Raw genomic sequence first — 15168 nt, forward strand, 5'->3', positions numbered from 1 at the left:
ACAATGGCACTGACATATTTTAAGATGATATTTTCCGTTAAGACAGCCTAAACATTCATTTTAGTCTGGGAATACAAAATGAACAACCACGAAGTTTATATTTTGTGTATTTACACAGTTAAGTTGGAGGAGATCATGCAGAAAGTGTCTTTCTTATGAGCATTTTCATCACCATGGTCGACTTATTTTTGCTTATTATAAATTCGCGTGTATAACTATCATTACGGTAATTTTGTGTCAACGGAAGAGCATGCGGTCACACTATCACTGTGTTTACGGTAATATCAGCAAAAGCAAAAAAGCTACGCTAACAAACGCAGACGGTTTCCCGCAATGTCTGAGGTAATATCAGAACAAAATGTGATGTTATAATGTTATTTTAACTGTTAAGGTTCAGACTGAATCATGGTCTTATGTTTTTCAGTTATATCTATCTTTAAAGACCTCTTCAAGTCATCTGTAGATGTGAGTTATAATGACGAGGTTATTCGCTAAAGGTAGCCAAATTAGTCTTACTGTTTAATCTAGTTTAGTTTAGTTTAAAATCAGTTGTTCTTGAACGGAAAACTCAGACCCTGCGGCTCAATTTGCATATTATCTGTTGGTTTTGTTCAAATATTTTGTTGAAAGTTGTTAATGTGAAAATGAATTTATTTGTTTATTTCTGGAAGGTCTGTTCCACTAAACCACACAGTGATGTTCAGTGAAGCCATGAATGAAGTTGAGGAGAAACATCAGTGTCAGAACCTCAGAATCTTGTAACGCTAGAAATGTCTTCTAGTAGTTTGCAGAAGAACAAGATTTTCTCTCCAATAATGAAACAAAGAACAGAAGCAGACGAGCCGTTCACCTGCTCTCAGTGTGGAAAGAGTTTCAAATACAAATGTCATGTTCAGAGACACATGAGAATTCACACTGGAGAGCAACCATATGTGTGTCCTCAGTGTGGAAAAAGATTTAAACAGAAAACAACTCTAGAGGTTCATATTAGAATTCACACTGAAGAGCGTCCATACACTTGTCCTCAGTGTGGACAGAATTTCAAACACAAATCAACGCTAGAGGGGCACATTAGAATTCACACTGAAGTACGACCATACGCATGTCCACAATGTGGAAAGAGTTTCAAACACAAATCATCGCTTAAGGAGCACATGAGAATTCACACTGAAGAGCGTCCATTCACATGTCCTCAGTGTGAAAAGAGTTTCAAACACAAATCAACCCTTGTTGAGCACGTGAGAAGTCACACTGGAGAGCGACCGTACGCTTGTCCTCAGTGTGAAAAGAGTTTTGGCCGCAAATCAAATCTTGAGGAGCACATTAGAATTCACAGTGAAGAGCGTCCATACACGTGTCCTCAGTGTGGAAAGAGTTTCAAACAGAGATCAAATCTTGAGGAGCACATTAGAATACACACTGGAGAGCGTCCATTCGCATGTCCTCAGTGTGGAAAGAGTTTCAGACAGAAATCAGCGCTTGAGAAGCACATAAGAAGTCACACTGAAGAACGACCGTACACATGTACTCAGTGTGGAAGGAAAAGTTTCAGACTCAAATCAGATTTAGAGATCCACATGAGAATCCACACTGAAGAGTGTCCATGAACATGTCTTCAGGGTGAAAAGAGTTTTCAGCATAAATTGTAGCTTTGATGTTAATTTATTCATCAAGATGTTTTTTGCTGTAACCGGTGATATCAAGACCAGTAAAAATGTGTACAATTAACAAGACATAAATGAGGTTATTGTTTTAAATAAAATCACAATAATGTCTCTAAAAAGCTTTGTCCAGACTTTGTATTTATATTTGTTTGATAATATATGTTGATAAACAGTATCTCACAGAAGTGAGATACACCCCTCACATTTTTGTAAATATTTTATTATATTTTTTTAAGTGCAACACCGAAGAAATTACACTTTGCTACAATATAAAGTAGTGAGTGTACAGCTAATAACAGTGGAAATTTGCTGTCCCCTCAGAAAACCTCAACACGCATGGTTGTCGTCCCAGAAGGAAGCCTCTTCTAAAGATGATGCACTAGAAGGCCCGCAAACTGTTAGCTGAAAACAAGCAAACTATGGATTACTGGAACCATGTCCTGTGGTCTGATGAGACCAAGATAAGCTTATGTGGTTCAGATGGTGTCAAGCGTGTGTAGCGGCAACCTGGTTAGGAGTACAAAGACAAGTGTGTCTACCAACAGCCAAGCATGGTCTGGGGCTGTATGAGTGCTGCCGGCACTGGGGAGCTACAGTTCATTGAGGGAACCATGAATCCCAACATGTACTGTGACATACTGAAGCAGAGCATGATCCCCTCCCTTCAGAGACTGGGCCACAGGGCAGTATTCCAACATGAACATGATAACGACTCCAAAAGAAGTTGAAGGTCAAGGTGATGGACTGGCCAAGTATGTCTCCACACCTAAACCCTTTTGAGCATCTGTGGGACATCCTTAAATGGAAGGTGGATGAGCGCAAGGTCTCTAACATCCACCAGCTCTGTGATGTCGTCATGGAGGAGCGGAAGAGGACTCCTGTGGGAACCTGTGAAGCTCTGATGAACTCCATGCCCAAGAAGTTTAAGGCAGAGCTGGAAAATAATGGAGGCCACGCAAAATATTGACACCATGGGTCCAATATGGACATTTTCACTCAGGGGTGTACTCACTTTTGTTACCAGCGGTTTAGACAATAATGGCTGTGTGTTGAGTTTCACTCTGGGTATACAAATGGTTATAAATCCAACAAATCCCTTGCTCCTTCTACACTTTAATATATACAAGAAAATTACTACTTACTGGTAAATTGCTGCTAAAACTGGTAAAGGGAATATACAAAAGAAAAAACACTGCTCATAAATACATATAGGCCTAGGCGGGCTAATGAGAATAATTAGGATAAATTATCATATGGGATTATATTATAAATTCCATAGTAGAAATAAAAATGTTGAAGTGTACTAGTTCTTCAATACAACTGATACTGTGAGCTTCAGTGTACTCAGTAGGGCAGAAGGTACATGACAATAAAATAATGCATCACTGAAATAAAGGAAATTTACTTTTAATACTTGAGTAGATCTTTTAAAATCACTTACTTCTGTACTTTAACTGAAATAAGAATTTGTCTTTACAACTTTTACTTGTAGTGGAGTAATATTTGACCAGTCGTATGTATACCCAGTGGTTTAATGGCTAGATGACTGGGTTTGGTAGATGGATTGCTATGGTGGATGAATATATGTCTGCATGGATGACGAAGTGTCAGGAAGGAGTGAATGGATTGATGAATGAATGTGTTGGATGTATGTGGCAAATGACTTTGATTTGAATAGGGGCAGATATTCATACTTTATTTGTCAGTTTCTTTTTATGTTCAACATTCTTTTGGTATTTGTTGTCTTATGTTGAGCTCTATGTGTTATTATACTGTGCACAAGTGTTAATTAAGTGGTTAGGTAACAAGTCTTTTTTTCCCCATTGTGTGAGATCTACATCACCGCGGTCAATTTATTTAGCCTTATTCTGAGTGGGCGTGTATAACGATCACTACGGTCATTTTAGGTCAACACTATCACAGTGTTTACGGTAATATCAGCATCAACACAGAGAAGCTCCGCTAGAAACGCGGACTTTTTCCCCGTTTGAGGTAATAGCAGAACAATATGTCACGTTTTCATGTTATTATAAAGTATCAACGAACGTGTTTGGTGTATTGTACTCCCGTGTGGTTGATAAGCGCGACTGTTTTTATCAATGTCGTAAATACTCTTGCTGTATAAGATTCTATATGTGCAGCGCAATACACGTGAATTTGTTGACTACGCAGAAACCGCAGTTACATAAACTGTGCATGTACTAAAACACTCGTTTGGCTCCCGCGGGTTATAGTACTTGGCTATACTAATAACTCAAACTAGATTCTGAGGTAGCAACTGGTTGTTAGCCGGAAGCGCATTGCGTGCTAGCTACATAGCAGCTAACGTTAGCTAAACAACATATTTGCAGTCACCCAAAACACAACGCATGGACGTGAATGTGTTTAGTAACCAACGCAAATCATTTTCTGTAACGTTAGTCATATTTTCGGAAACAAGCTCGCGACGAGGTGTTGTGCTTTGTGTAATAGGTGTGAGCAAACTTACACTCAACTCGCTATGGGAATAGTGCCTAGCAAAGTAACTATAGATACCGATAACATTAGTCTACGTGCATGAACTAAGGATCAGCAATCTTTGACCATAAATCATTTATTGTGGTTTGGCAGTCATCGTTTACAAGCATACTTGAGCTATTGAGGTATTCCAGAAAGCTAGTTGTCTGAAATACGGAGATAACGTTCGGGTTATGTAAGTAACCATGGCAACTCACTCTCTGAAGATAAAAGAAGGAACCCTCGTTTGAAAAGCATGATTAAATCCATGTTTGTCTTTGCTTCTGGCAAATTTAAACTAAACTATGCCACGATGGGTTGTGATAAGGGATTGGGACACCTGTCATGCACTAAATATGCTTATATGCCTATGGTACTATAGTGTTGCATAGAAATTCTTACAGTTTTACTTTAATTCGCAGACGAGTTTCATAAACACCTCTCATTGAAACTAATGGCCCATTAAACGATGGTGTGGCTTATGCTGTCCGCCCGGAAAAAAAAGTTAACTTTCTTTGAACTGCTTACAAAAAAAGGAGATACAAATCAAGAAAACATATCTTTTCGATAATTCTATAAAAGCATTTAATGAAATATCGTGATCAACTTTTTAACCAGAACTCCGTGGAAAATCATATTTGTAGAATCTGCTGCCATCTGCTGTGAAATCGGGTAAAATCATCACCGCGCATGCGCATGCCCACACATAACACAATCCCCAGTTGATCCATAACACCGGAAAAGTTGCTAAATGTCGCCAGATGACATCACGCACGTCATCAGGTCGTATCTGATAAACTAAGCGCTTAAGGTCTGATTCATATCTCTACTCTCTCAGCGGTTGTGTAAAGTATTATATTTAAACAATACACCAAAATGTACAATAAATAGATTCTTAATGACCACAAAAACTGTGTAACAGTGAGTGAACTCAACCACTTAAACTACACATCAGCAGTCACTTTTTCGTTGAGCAGCTAAAATCCGTCTGTGTTCATGTTCATGTTTATGCCTCCATACAGTCATCGCCTTTTATATCATAAATCCTCAAACAAGGTCAACAAGTGATTAGTTCTTGTTTGTACATGTGCATCTCATTCTCGATGCTTTTCTTTGCCGCTCAGTGAACAGAGAACACACAGAGAGAGGCGGTGCTGCGCTGGGAAGGCAAAAACTCGCTCTCGCAGGGCAGTAGAAGTGAAGCAGAATGTTCCGCTAAGTCGCCAAGACTTCTTCACAAAGTAACTAGATTTGTCGCATGTCGCTTTTTGAAAAATAAGTCGCTAAAGGGGTCTGAAAAGTCATTGAATCTAACGTCAAAGTCACCGAATTGTCAACACTGACTAACTTCACCCAGGCTATGAGTAAAACATGACGTATGGTGTAAAGCAGGTGATGGGCAGGTCTTCTGAACCTACCCGCCCACCAAAGTTACAAGTGTGATTTCAGCCGATAGGAGGATGCTTAGGTACCAGCGGCAGTAAAATTCGTCCAGTTAAGAGTTGTCCTACCACTAGCATAGTTTTAAAAAGATTATTTTAAGGTAATGAAAACTGCTCATTGTTGCTTTAACTGTTAGGGTTCAGACTGAATCATGGTCTTATGTTTTTCAGTTATATATTTCTTTAAAGACCTCTTCAAGCCATCTGTAGATGTGATTATAATGACGAGGTTATTCGCTTAAGGTGTCCAATTTTTTTTACATTTATTTTTTGGTGTTTGCCTTAATTCGTACAGTGTAGTTTATTTTAGTTCAGTTTAGTTGAGTGTCAGTTGATCTTAAATGGAAAACTTAGACCCTGTAGCCCAATTAGTATATCTATCCTTATAGAATTAAACTGTTTTGTTCAAACATTTTGTTAAAAGCTGTTAATGTGAAAATTAATTTATATATTTATTTCTGAAGGTCTGTTCCACCATACCCGATGTTCAGTGAAGCCATGAATGAAGTTGAGGAGAAACATCAGTGTCCGAAACCTCAGCATCCTGTAACGCTAGAAATGTCTTCTAGTAGTTTGCAGAAAAATAAGATTTCCTCTCCAAAAAGGAAGCAAAGAACAACAGCAGACGAGCCGTTCACCTGCTCTCACTGTGGAAAATGTTTCATACGGAAAAGTCATCTTCAAAGACACATGAGAATTTACAATGAAGAGCGACCATACGCATGTCCTCAGTGTGGAAAGAGCTTTAAACAGAGATCAACGCTTAAGGGGCACATGAAAATTCACACTGAAGAGCGTCCATACACGTGTCCTCAGTGTGAAAAGAGATTCAAACATAAATTAACGCTAAAGGGCCACATGAGAATTCACACTGGAGAACGTCCATATGCATGTACTCAGTGTGGTAAGAGTTTCAAAAAAAATTCAACGCTTAAGGATCACATGAGAATTCACACTGGAGAACGTCCATACACATGTCCTCAGTGTGAAAAGAGCTTCAACCACAAATCATCGCTTAAGGAGCACATGAGAATTCACACTGGAGAGCGACCATTCACATGTCCTCAGTGTGAAAAGAGTTTCAACCGCAAGTCAAATCTTGAGGAGCACATTAAAATTCACGGTGAAGAGCGCCCATACACATGTCCTCAGTGTGGAAAGAGTTTTAAACAGAGATCAAATCTTGAGGTGCACATTAAAATTCACACCGAAGTACGAACATACGCATGTGCTCAATGTGAAAAGAGTTTCAGACAGAAATCAGCGCTTGAGAAGCACATCAGAATTCACACAGGAGAGCAACCATACACGTGTCATCAGTGTGGAAAGAGATTCAACCACAAATCAACGCTTGATGAGCATGTGAGAAGTCACACTGGAGAGCGCCGATACACATGTACTCAGTGTGGAAGGAAGAGTTTCAAACTGAAATCAGATTTTGAGGTGCACATGAGAATTCACACTGAAGAGCGTCCATGAACATGTGTTAGGTGTGGAAAGTGTTTTCAGCATAAATTATAGATTTGCTGTTAATTTATTCATCAAGATGTTTTTTGCTGTGACCCGTGAGATTGAGACCTGAAAAAATGTGTACAATTACAAAGACAGAAAAGAGGTTATTGTTTTAAATTAAATTCACAATAATGTCTCTAAAAAGCTTTGTCCAGACTTTGTATTTATATTTGTTTGATAATATATTTGAGATGGGAGTCTGATGATACAGTTATCCACGAGACAAGATTTTTAGACTTCAGTGAAGAAATATGTAGGATTTTTTTATTTTATTCACCTTAACACAACACAATGCAAAAATGTATTCATTATTAAAGCACCTTGTACGTTACGAAACGAATTAAACTTTTATTTAATAGAATTATATTATGAAACAAATTAAACTTATATTTTAATTAATTATATTATGCAGTAATAAACAATATGTAGATACTGCATGTTTGGTCACAAACTCAACTGACAGCCAGTAATTGCTTACAAAAATATTCTTTGTTTTCTTAACAGGTGCAGCTTTTAGTAAAGAGCTGTGCCTGTTTTCTCGATATGCTTTTGCTAAGTGCTCGACTGCTAGTGTTTGCAGAGCTGGCGATCACATCACAATGTCCATGTGAACCCCCATAGCCTTCGGAGAAGCAGTTAAAACTAAATAAACACATCATGTTTTATGCTTACATTGCACATAAGATACAGGTGATCTGGTTTTGAAGAGTTTCGCCTGTGAATGTATTTAAAATAACATAATGTGATCTTGCAATTGCTATACTGTACTTGTGGCACATTCAGCTCAGCTGCTGATCAGCCACTCGCCGCAAACACTCCTGCTTAAAGCCCAAAAATACATATAGGCCTAGGGGGCTAATGAGGACAATTGGGCTAAATGATAATACGGGATTATATCTAAACTAAACATAGATGTGCTAAACATGTAAAGCTCTTAAAGGAGTTGCTCAATGCAAAATTTTCCCATATTGACTTTCCATAGTAGGAATAAAAATGACTATGGAAAGTCAATGGGGGCAAATGTTGTGTGAACTACTCCTTTTAAAAAACTGATGCTGTGAGCTTCAGTGTATTCAGTAGGTTGTTTCAGAGGCAGAAGGTATATGACAATAAAATAATGCATCACTGACATAAAGGAAATTATGATTTATGATTATGACCTTTTAATACTTGAGTAGATCTTTTAAAATCACTTACTTCTGTACTTTAACTTAAATAAGAATCTGTCTTTACAACTTTAACTTGTAGTGGAGTAATATTTGACCAGAAGTATCTGTACCCAGTGGTTTAATAGTAAGGATGGATGAATGGATATTTTAGATGCTTAGATGACTGGGTTTGGTAGATGGATTGCTATGGTGGATGAATGAATGTGTTGGATGTATGTGGCAAATGACATTGATTTGAATAGGGGCAGATATTCATACTTAATTTGTCATTTTCTTTTTATGTTCAACATTCTTTTGGTATTTGTTGTCTTCTGTTGAGCTCTATGTGTTATTATACTGTGCACAAGGGTTAATTAAGTGGTTAGGTAACAAGTCTTGTTTTTTCTCATTGTGTGAGATCTACATCACCGCGGTAAACCTATTTTGTCTTTTTATGAATGCTCATGTACTACGATCATTACGGTAATATCATCTCAACAGAAGCGTGTGCGACACTATCACTGCGTTTACGGTAATATCAGCAACAACAGAAGCTGCGCTAAAAGCGGATATTTTTGCTCCGCGATCTCTGAGGTAATATCAGAACAAAACGTCATGTTTTCAGGTTATTTTAACTGTTAGGGTTGAGACTAAAGTAAGGGTTTCTGTTATTTCTATCTTTAAATAGCTCTTAAAGTCATCTGTAGATGTGATTTATAATGACGAGGTTTTTCGATAAATGTAGCCAAATTTGTCCTACTGTTTAGTCTATTTTAGTTGAAAGTCAGTTGTTCTTAAACTGAAATCTTAAACCCTGCGGCTCAATTTGCGTATTATCTGTACTAATTGTTATTTTATCCCTTTTTTGCAAAAATATTGCAGTTGTTAATGGGAAACTTATTTTTTGTCGGAAGGTCGGTTCAACAACCACAACAGACAGTGATGTTCATTGAAGACATGAATGAAGTTGAGGAGAAACATCAGTGTCAGAAGCCTCAGAATCTTGTAAAGCTGGAAATGTCTTCTAGTAGTTTGCATGAGAACAAGATTTTCTCTCCAAATAGGAAACAAAGAACAGAAGCAAGCGAGCCGTTCACCTGCTCTCAGTGTGGAAAGAGTTTCAAATACAAATGTCTTCTTCAGGTACACATGAGAATTCACACTGGAGAGCGTCCATACACGTGTCCTCAGTGTGAGAAGAGATTCAGAGAGAAATCAACGCTTCAGAAGCATATTAGAGTTCACACTGGAGACCAACCATACGCATGTCCTCAGTGTGGAAAGAGATTTAGACAGAAATCAAATCTTGAGGTGCACGTAAAAATTCACACTGGAGTGCGTCCATACACATGTACACAGTGTGGAAAGAGTTTCACACAGAAAAATTATCTTAAGGTACATTTGAGAATTCACACTGAGGAGCGTCCATACACATGTCCTCAGTGTGGAAAGAGTTTCAAACGCAAATTAGCGGTTAACGACCACGTGAGAATTCACACTGAAGAGCGCCCATACACCTGTACTCAGTGTGGAAAGAGTTTTAAACAGAAATCAAATCTTGAGGATCACATTAAAATTCACACTGGAGAGCTACCATATGCGTGTCCTCAGTGTGAAAAGAGTTTCAGAAAGAAATCAACGCTTGAGAAGCACATCAGAATTCACACTGGAGAGCGTCCATACACATGTCCTGAGTGTGGAAAGAGTTTCACACAGAAATCAACACTTGAAAAGCACGTCATAATTCACACTGGAGAGCGACCATATACTTGTCCTCAGTGTGGAAAGAGTTTCAACCGCAAATCAACGCTTGATGAGCACATGAGAGGTCACACTGGAAAGCACCAAAACACATTTACTCAGGGTGGAAAAAGGAGTTTCAGACTAAAATCAGATTTTGTGGTCCACATGAGGATTCACACTGGAGAGCGTCCATGAACATATCTTCACTGTAAAGAGTTTTCAGCATAAATTGTAGATTTGCTGTAAATTTACTAATCAAGATGTTTTTTTGCTGTGACCCGTGAGATCAAGACCAGTTAAAATGTGTACAATTCCATAGACAAAAATGAGGTTATTGTTTTAAATTAAATGTATAATGTCTCTAAAAAGCTTTGTCCAGATTTATATTTGCTTGATAATATATATTGACAAGGGTGTACCTTTGGTTTGAGTAGTGGGGGAGACACAAAATGTGTGAAAATGTTTTTGATTTTTGAATAATATCACAAATTCAAAATTCCATTTTAAAAGAGTGAGTCCTAATAAAACGAAAAAGTCATAAATAAATTGTTACGTGTTTCTTCCCTGTAGAGGTCCATTATAAGGAAGTAGGTTAACACAACCTTCCGATACAATGACCACGTAAATACAACGCACTTACGGTATAAATGTACACGACGTTAAAATTCTTAAGCAGAGTGAAGACACTCCGGATCATTATCTCGTATTATGTTTGCTTCACTGGCCTACGGCTGCAAATCAATCTCCTTGTTACCAATATGGTAGAACAATTACTTTAACTTCCAAAGATGCGTTTCTCGATAATCTGCCTGAATTCTCTCAAATCTCTAGCATGAAAAATAATGGTGAAGATCTTGACATTACTATCGAAAATATTAACTCCTCCTCAGAAACACCAGACAGAGTTGCTCCTCTGCGTTTAAAGAAGATAAAAAATGGCAGCACAAGTTCAGCTGGAGGTGAAGCGCTTTCATCTAAGCTGAGATGTCCTTGAGGCATACCGTGATGCGAGCTGCTACAGTGGTATCGTCTTGGTGAAACGAGATCTAGATCTGGGTGTCGTCGGCATAACAGTGATACGAGAAGCCATGTGGCCGTATGATGGGTCCCAAGGATGTTGTGTAGATGGAAAAAAGCAGCGGTCTCGGCACCAATCCCTGAGGGACCCCAGTGATCATGTGGTGTACTAACGAACCATGAAGAATCAATGAAGAATTCCAGTCTGGATCTAGAGCATGTCACAGTTCAGAGACTGCTTTAATCAGAGTAACAAATGATCTGCTTGTTGCATCTGACCGATGTTGTTTTTCGTTACTGGTGCTTCTAGACCTTAGTGCTGCATTTGACACCATTGGCCACAGCACACTTCTACATAGACTCGAAAACTACGTTGGCATTAACGGAATAGCATTGAAACGGTTTAAGTCTTATTTATTCGACCGTTTTCATTTGTAGCAATAAACAATGAGGTGTCCCGCAAATTGCAAGTCCAGTACGGTGTACCAAAGGGCTCAGTCTTAGGGCCTCTGCTCTTCGCATTATACATGCTACATTTATGAGATATAATAAAGCGGCACAGAATTAGCGTTCACTGTTATGCTGATGAAACTCAACTTTATATTTACTCAAATCCTCACAAAACACAGCAGTTCGATCGAATATGGACGATATAAAAAACTGGATGAGTAACAATTTTTTATTACTGAACTCGTACAAAAAAGAAGTGTTACTTATTGGACCAAAAACTGCTGTACGTAACAACCAGGAATACAGCCTAACTATTGACGGATGTTCCATAAAACCCTCGTCATCAGCTAACAGTCTTGGCGTTCTATTCGATAGGAAACTGTCATTTGAGAGCCATGGTACCAACACCTGTAAAATTGCGTTTTTCCATCTTAAAAATCAAAACTACGTCATATGCTGTCACTGTCAGATGCAGTGAAATTAATTTATGCATTCATGACATCAAGAATAGATTACTGTAATGCACTGTTAGGTGGTTGCCCTGCAGCCTTATTAAAAAAACCCCAACTTGTTCATAACGTGACAACAGGAGTTCTCACACGTTCAAAAAAGTATGAGCATATGTGTGTGTGGGTGTGTGTGTGTGTGTGTCTATGTCGATGTGTGCATATTGTGTGTGTGGAGCGTTTGTATATGGATATGTCTGTCTTTTGTTGTTTTCACCTTTTCTTGTTTTTACAGGTATATGCCTTTAGTTGTTTTGCTTGTAGTCAATATGTCTTATGTGCAGCTGCTTTGTAACAATGAAAATTGTAAAAAGCGCTATATAAATAAAGTGGAGTTGTATCCAGCGTGATATTTGGCAGCCGGAAGAATCAACTCTTGTAACTTACAGATGGTTTCTTTGCACCTTAGTATTAAACATTGGTAAAAATATAATTCGAATGCATTGTCGAATACCACCACTATATTTTCCTCTTTGGTTGAGCTGAGCTCCCTCATCCCTCCCTATAATGTAGCCTGCCTGTCAGACACTCATTCCCACATTTTTTATAAACGGGTCCGGTTCTGGAGTTGCCAGGTGTTCATCTGAGTATGAATACACTAAAGAAACTTATCAATTAATATTTATCTTAAGAATATAAATAAATATTTTAGTACATAAGGAAAGAAGCCCAAAAACCCGCTAACCGCGGCTCCATAATTTTTCCCGCAACTGCATTTTCAAAATAGCTCAATAACGTGGGAGAACCGCAACCCTGGTAACACTGGTGCTAGGGTTAACAGCAACCGGGCGGATCAAATACCGCACCACGAGCACAGAGGCTGTAATCATGGCGTGTTACAATACAAAATACAAAGTTCCACCAACCACAGGGAGATGAATGACACCACATGAACAGAAAATTGAACTTGCAGAATTTTTGATTTGTTAATGTCTCGCGGGCGCAAAGTTTGTTGTAACGCAAGCGCTACTGAACATGTACCGAGTGAAATATGACTGAAAATTGATTAGTAATGCCTTACACTATTAATTACAGCAAAAAGTAATACGTTACTGTAATTAATTACTAATAACCCATTACTCCCAACACTGGCCACGACTGCCCCGACTGAATTTGTTTCATATTCTTTTGGTGTTTGTTGTCTTCTGCTGAGATCTGGAAGCGTGTGCGACACTATCACTGTGTTTACGGTAATATGAGCAACAACAGAGAAGCAGCGCTAACAACGCTAATGATTTGCCCCGCGGTCTCTGAGGTAATATCAGAACAAAATGTGATGTTTTCAGGCTTTTTAACTGTTAGGGTTGAGACTAAATCATGGTCTTATGTTTTTCAGTTATACAGATATACTGTTTTTATAGACCTCTTAAAGCCATCTGTAGATGGGATTTATAATGACGAGGTTATTCGCTAAAGGTAACAAAGTTTGTCCAACTACTTAGTCTATTTTAGTTTCTTTAATGCGTTTCCCATTTTGACTTTGAATATGCCCTAAAAGTTTGCATTTATGGAAAAGTATCTATTTTCTTTTTGGTGTGTAGCAAAACCGTAGAATTCATTATTTCTTACTTCATATTCTTGATATATTCCATACTTATTTTAATTTCCAATACTATATGACGTTTAATTAACAACGGTTGTGTTCTGAGCCCAGGGAAGAGTGCTCCGGGTTTGGATAGATCTGGTGAGCGCGGAGCCCACTCCCTGCACAGCACACCAAATACGCATAACCTTCATACCCATGCTTTACCAATTTCTCCATACAACTGAGCTGTTTATCTGCGAAGGCGAACTCGTGGTCAGGTAGTATGCAAATTGGGATGCATGGGAGTCAGTCAGAGATGCTTAAACTTCAGTCAGTTGTTCTCAAAGGGACATTTCAGCCATGACACAAAATTTCTCCATGTTTTCTCACTCTCAAGGCATCCTTACTGAACTTGACATAACGTTCTTGAAGAATAATGCAGTTGGAGTTATATTACCATGTGTCCTTTTACTTCCAAGCGGTTGAATGGGAGTGGGGGGCAATTTTTGGACGCTTCAAAAAGTCCATCCATCAATCAAACAACGTCTCGATACGGCTCCTTGGACTACATAGTTTTGTTCCAACAGGATTGCGTCTCCTCTGCACAGGAGCTTTCGTCACCATCATTTCCTGGAAAACCAAGGCTCATCATAACTCCGACTGCATTATTCTTCAAGAAGACATTCATTTTCAGTCAGGATGCCATGAGGGTGAGTAAAACATGGGCAAGTTTCGTTTCTTGGTTGAAATATCCCTTTAAACTGGAAAACTCAGACAACGCTACCCAATATTATAGCATTACAGCATATTATATGTTCTAATTAATATTTGTAGCGTTTTGTTCAAATATTTTGTCAAACGTTGTGAATGTAAAAATTCATGTTTTTATTTATTTTGGAAGGTCTGTTCCACCACACCACACAGTGAAGCTCAGTGAAGCCATGAATGAAGTTGAGGAGAAACATCAGGGTCAGAATCCTCAGAGTATTGTAAAGCTAGAAATGTCTTCTAGTAGTTTGCAGAAGAACAAGATTTTCCCTCCAAAAATGAAACAAAAAACAGAAGAAGGTGGACATGCCTGCGCTCAGTGTGGAAAATGTTTCAAATACAAATGTCTTCTTCAGAGACACATGAGAATTCACAGTGAAGAGCGCCCATACACGTGTCCTCAGTGTGAAAAGAGATTCAAACGCAAATCAACGCTTGAGAAGCACATTAGAATTCACACAGGAGTGCGTCAGTACACATGTCCTCAGTGTGGAAAGAGTTTCAAACGCAAATCAACTCTTTATGAGCACATGAAAATTCACAGTGAAGAGCGACCATATGCATGTCCTCAGTGTGAAAAGAGTTTCAACCGCAAATCAACGCTTAAGGACCATGTGAGAATTCATACTGGAGAGCGCCCATACACCTGTCCACAGTGTGAAAAGAGTTTCACACAGAAATCAACACTTGATGAGCACATGAAAATTCACACTGGAGAGCGACCATACACGTGTCCTCAGTGTGGAAAGAGTTTCATCCGCAAATCAACGCTTGATGACCACGTGAGAAATCACACTGGAGAGCTACCATACGCATGTCCTCAGTGTGGAAAGAGTTTCTACCGCAAATCAACACTTGAGCACCATGTGGGAATTCACACTGGAGAGCGACCATAGG

At 38.7% G+C, this 15168-nt stretch overlaps 3 protein-coding genes across 5 annotated transcripts; all 3 read left to right on the forward strand.

Moving 5' to 3' along the window:
* Positions 1-273: 273 nt before the first annotated feature.
* On the forward strand, positions 274-10530 carry LOC130425720 (oocyte zinc finger protein XlCOF6-like). The gene is made up of 6 exons (XM_056752090.1): positions 274-342; positions 425-465; positions 672-1604; positions 2389-2585; positions 8764-8856; positions 9177-10530. Exons 3-6 carry the CDS (start codon positions 771-773, stop codon positions 10198-10200), a joined length of 2148 nt encoding a protein of 715 aa, XP_056608068.1. The 5' UTR covers positions 274-342; positions 425-465; positions 672-770; the 3' UTR covers positions 10201-10530.
* Positions 288-7449, forward strand: LOC130425958 (gastrula zinc finger protein XlCGF8.2DB-like). Its single transcript, XM_056752431.1, has 3 exons — positions 288-342; positions 1986-3656; positions 6067-7449. Exon 3 carries the CDS (start codon positions 6086-6088, stop codon positions 7079-7081), a length of 996 nt encoding a protein of 331 aa, XP_056608409.1. The 5' UTR covers positions 288-342; positions 1986-3656; positions 6067-6085; the 3' UTR covers positions 7082-7449.
* Positions 10531-13194: 2664 nt separating the features above from the next.
* LOC130425965 (gastrula zinc finger protein XlCGF49.1-like) lies at positions 13195-15167 on the forward strand. 3 transcript variants are annotated; one of them, XM_056752440.1, is made up of 4 exons: positions 13195-13233; positions 13315-13394; positions 13633-13781; positions 14405-15167. In XM_056752440.1, exons 3-4 carry the CDS (start codon positions 13720-13722, stop codon positions 15165-15167), a joined length of 825 nt encoding a protein of 274 aa, XP_056608418.1. In that variant the 5' UTR covers positions 13195-13233; positions 13315-13394; positions 13633-13719. The 3 variants fall into 3 exon arrangements, with proteins under 3 accessions (XP_056608418.1, XP_056608416.1, XP_056608417.1); XM_056752438.1 differs by having other exon boundaries at positions 13205-13233; positions 13628-13781; XM_056752439.1 differs by lacking the exon at positions 13195-13233 and having other exon boundaries at positions 13240-13394; positions 13628-13781.
* The last annotated feature ends 1 nt before the right edge of the window (position 15168 follows it).

This window comes from Triplophysa dalaica, chromosome 7 (assembly GCF_015846415.1).
Source record: "Triplophysa dalaica isolate WHDGS20190420 chromosome 7, ASM1584641v1, whole genome shotgun sequence".
Lineage (NCBI taxonomy): Eukaryota > Metazoa > Chordata > Actinopteri > Cypriniformes > Nemacheilidae > Triplophysa > Triplophysa dalaica.

What these genes read in the sequence shown, in the direction of transcription:
- LOC130425720 (XM_056752090.1), top strand. Translation starts at nt 771, where the DNA reads ATGTCTTCTAGTAGTTTGCAGAAGAACAAGATTTTCTCTCCAATAATG. An exon ending in TCCACACTGAAGAGTGTCCA is followed by an intron (nt 1,605 to 2,388) that starts TGAACATGTCTT and finishes CTCCAAAAGAAG; the next exon opens with TTGAAGGTCAAGGTGATGGA. An exon ending in TTTGCTCCGCGATCTCTGAG is followed by an intron (nt 8,857 to 9,176) that starts GTAATATCAGAA and finishes TTTTGTCGGAAG; the next exon opens with GTCGGTTCAACAACCACAAC.
- LOC130425958 (XM_056752431.1), top strand. Translation starts at nt 6,086, where the DNA reads ATGTTCAGTGAAGCCATGAATGAAGTTGAGGAGAAACATCAGTGTCCG.
- LOC130425965 (XM_056752438.1), top strand. Translation starts at nt 13,361, where the DNA reads ATGGGATTTATAATGACGAGGTTATTCGCTAAAG. An exon ending in GACGAGGTTATTCGCTAAAG is followed by an intron (nt 13,395 to 13,627) that starts GTAACAAAGTTT and finishes TTGTGTTCTGAG; the next exon opens with CCCAGGGAAGAGTGCTCCGG. An exon ending in GAAGGCGAACTCGTGGTCAG is followed by an intron (nt 13,782 to 14,404) that starts GTAGTATGCAAA and finishes TTATTTTGGAAG; the next exon opens with GTCTGTTCCACCACACCACA.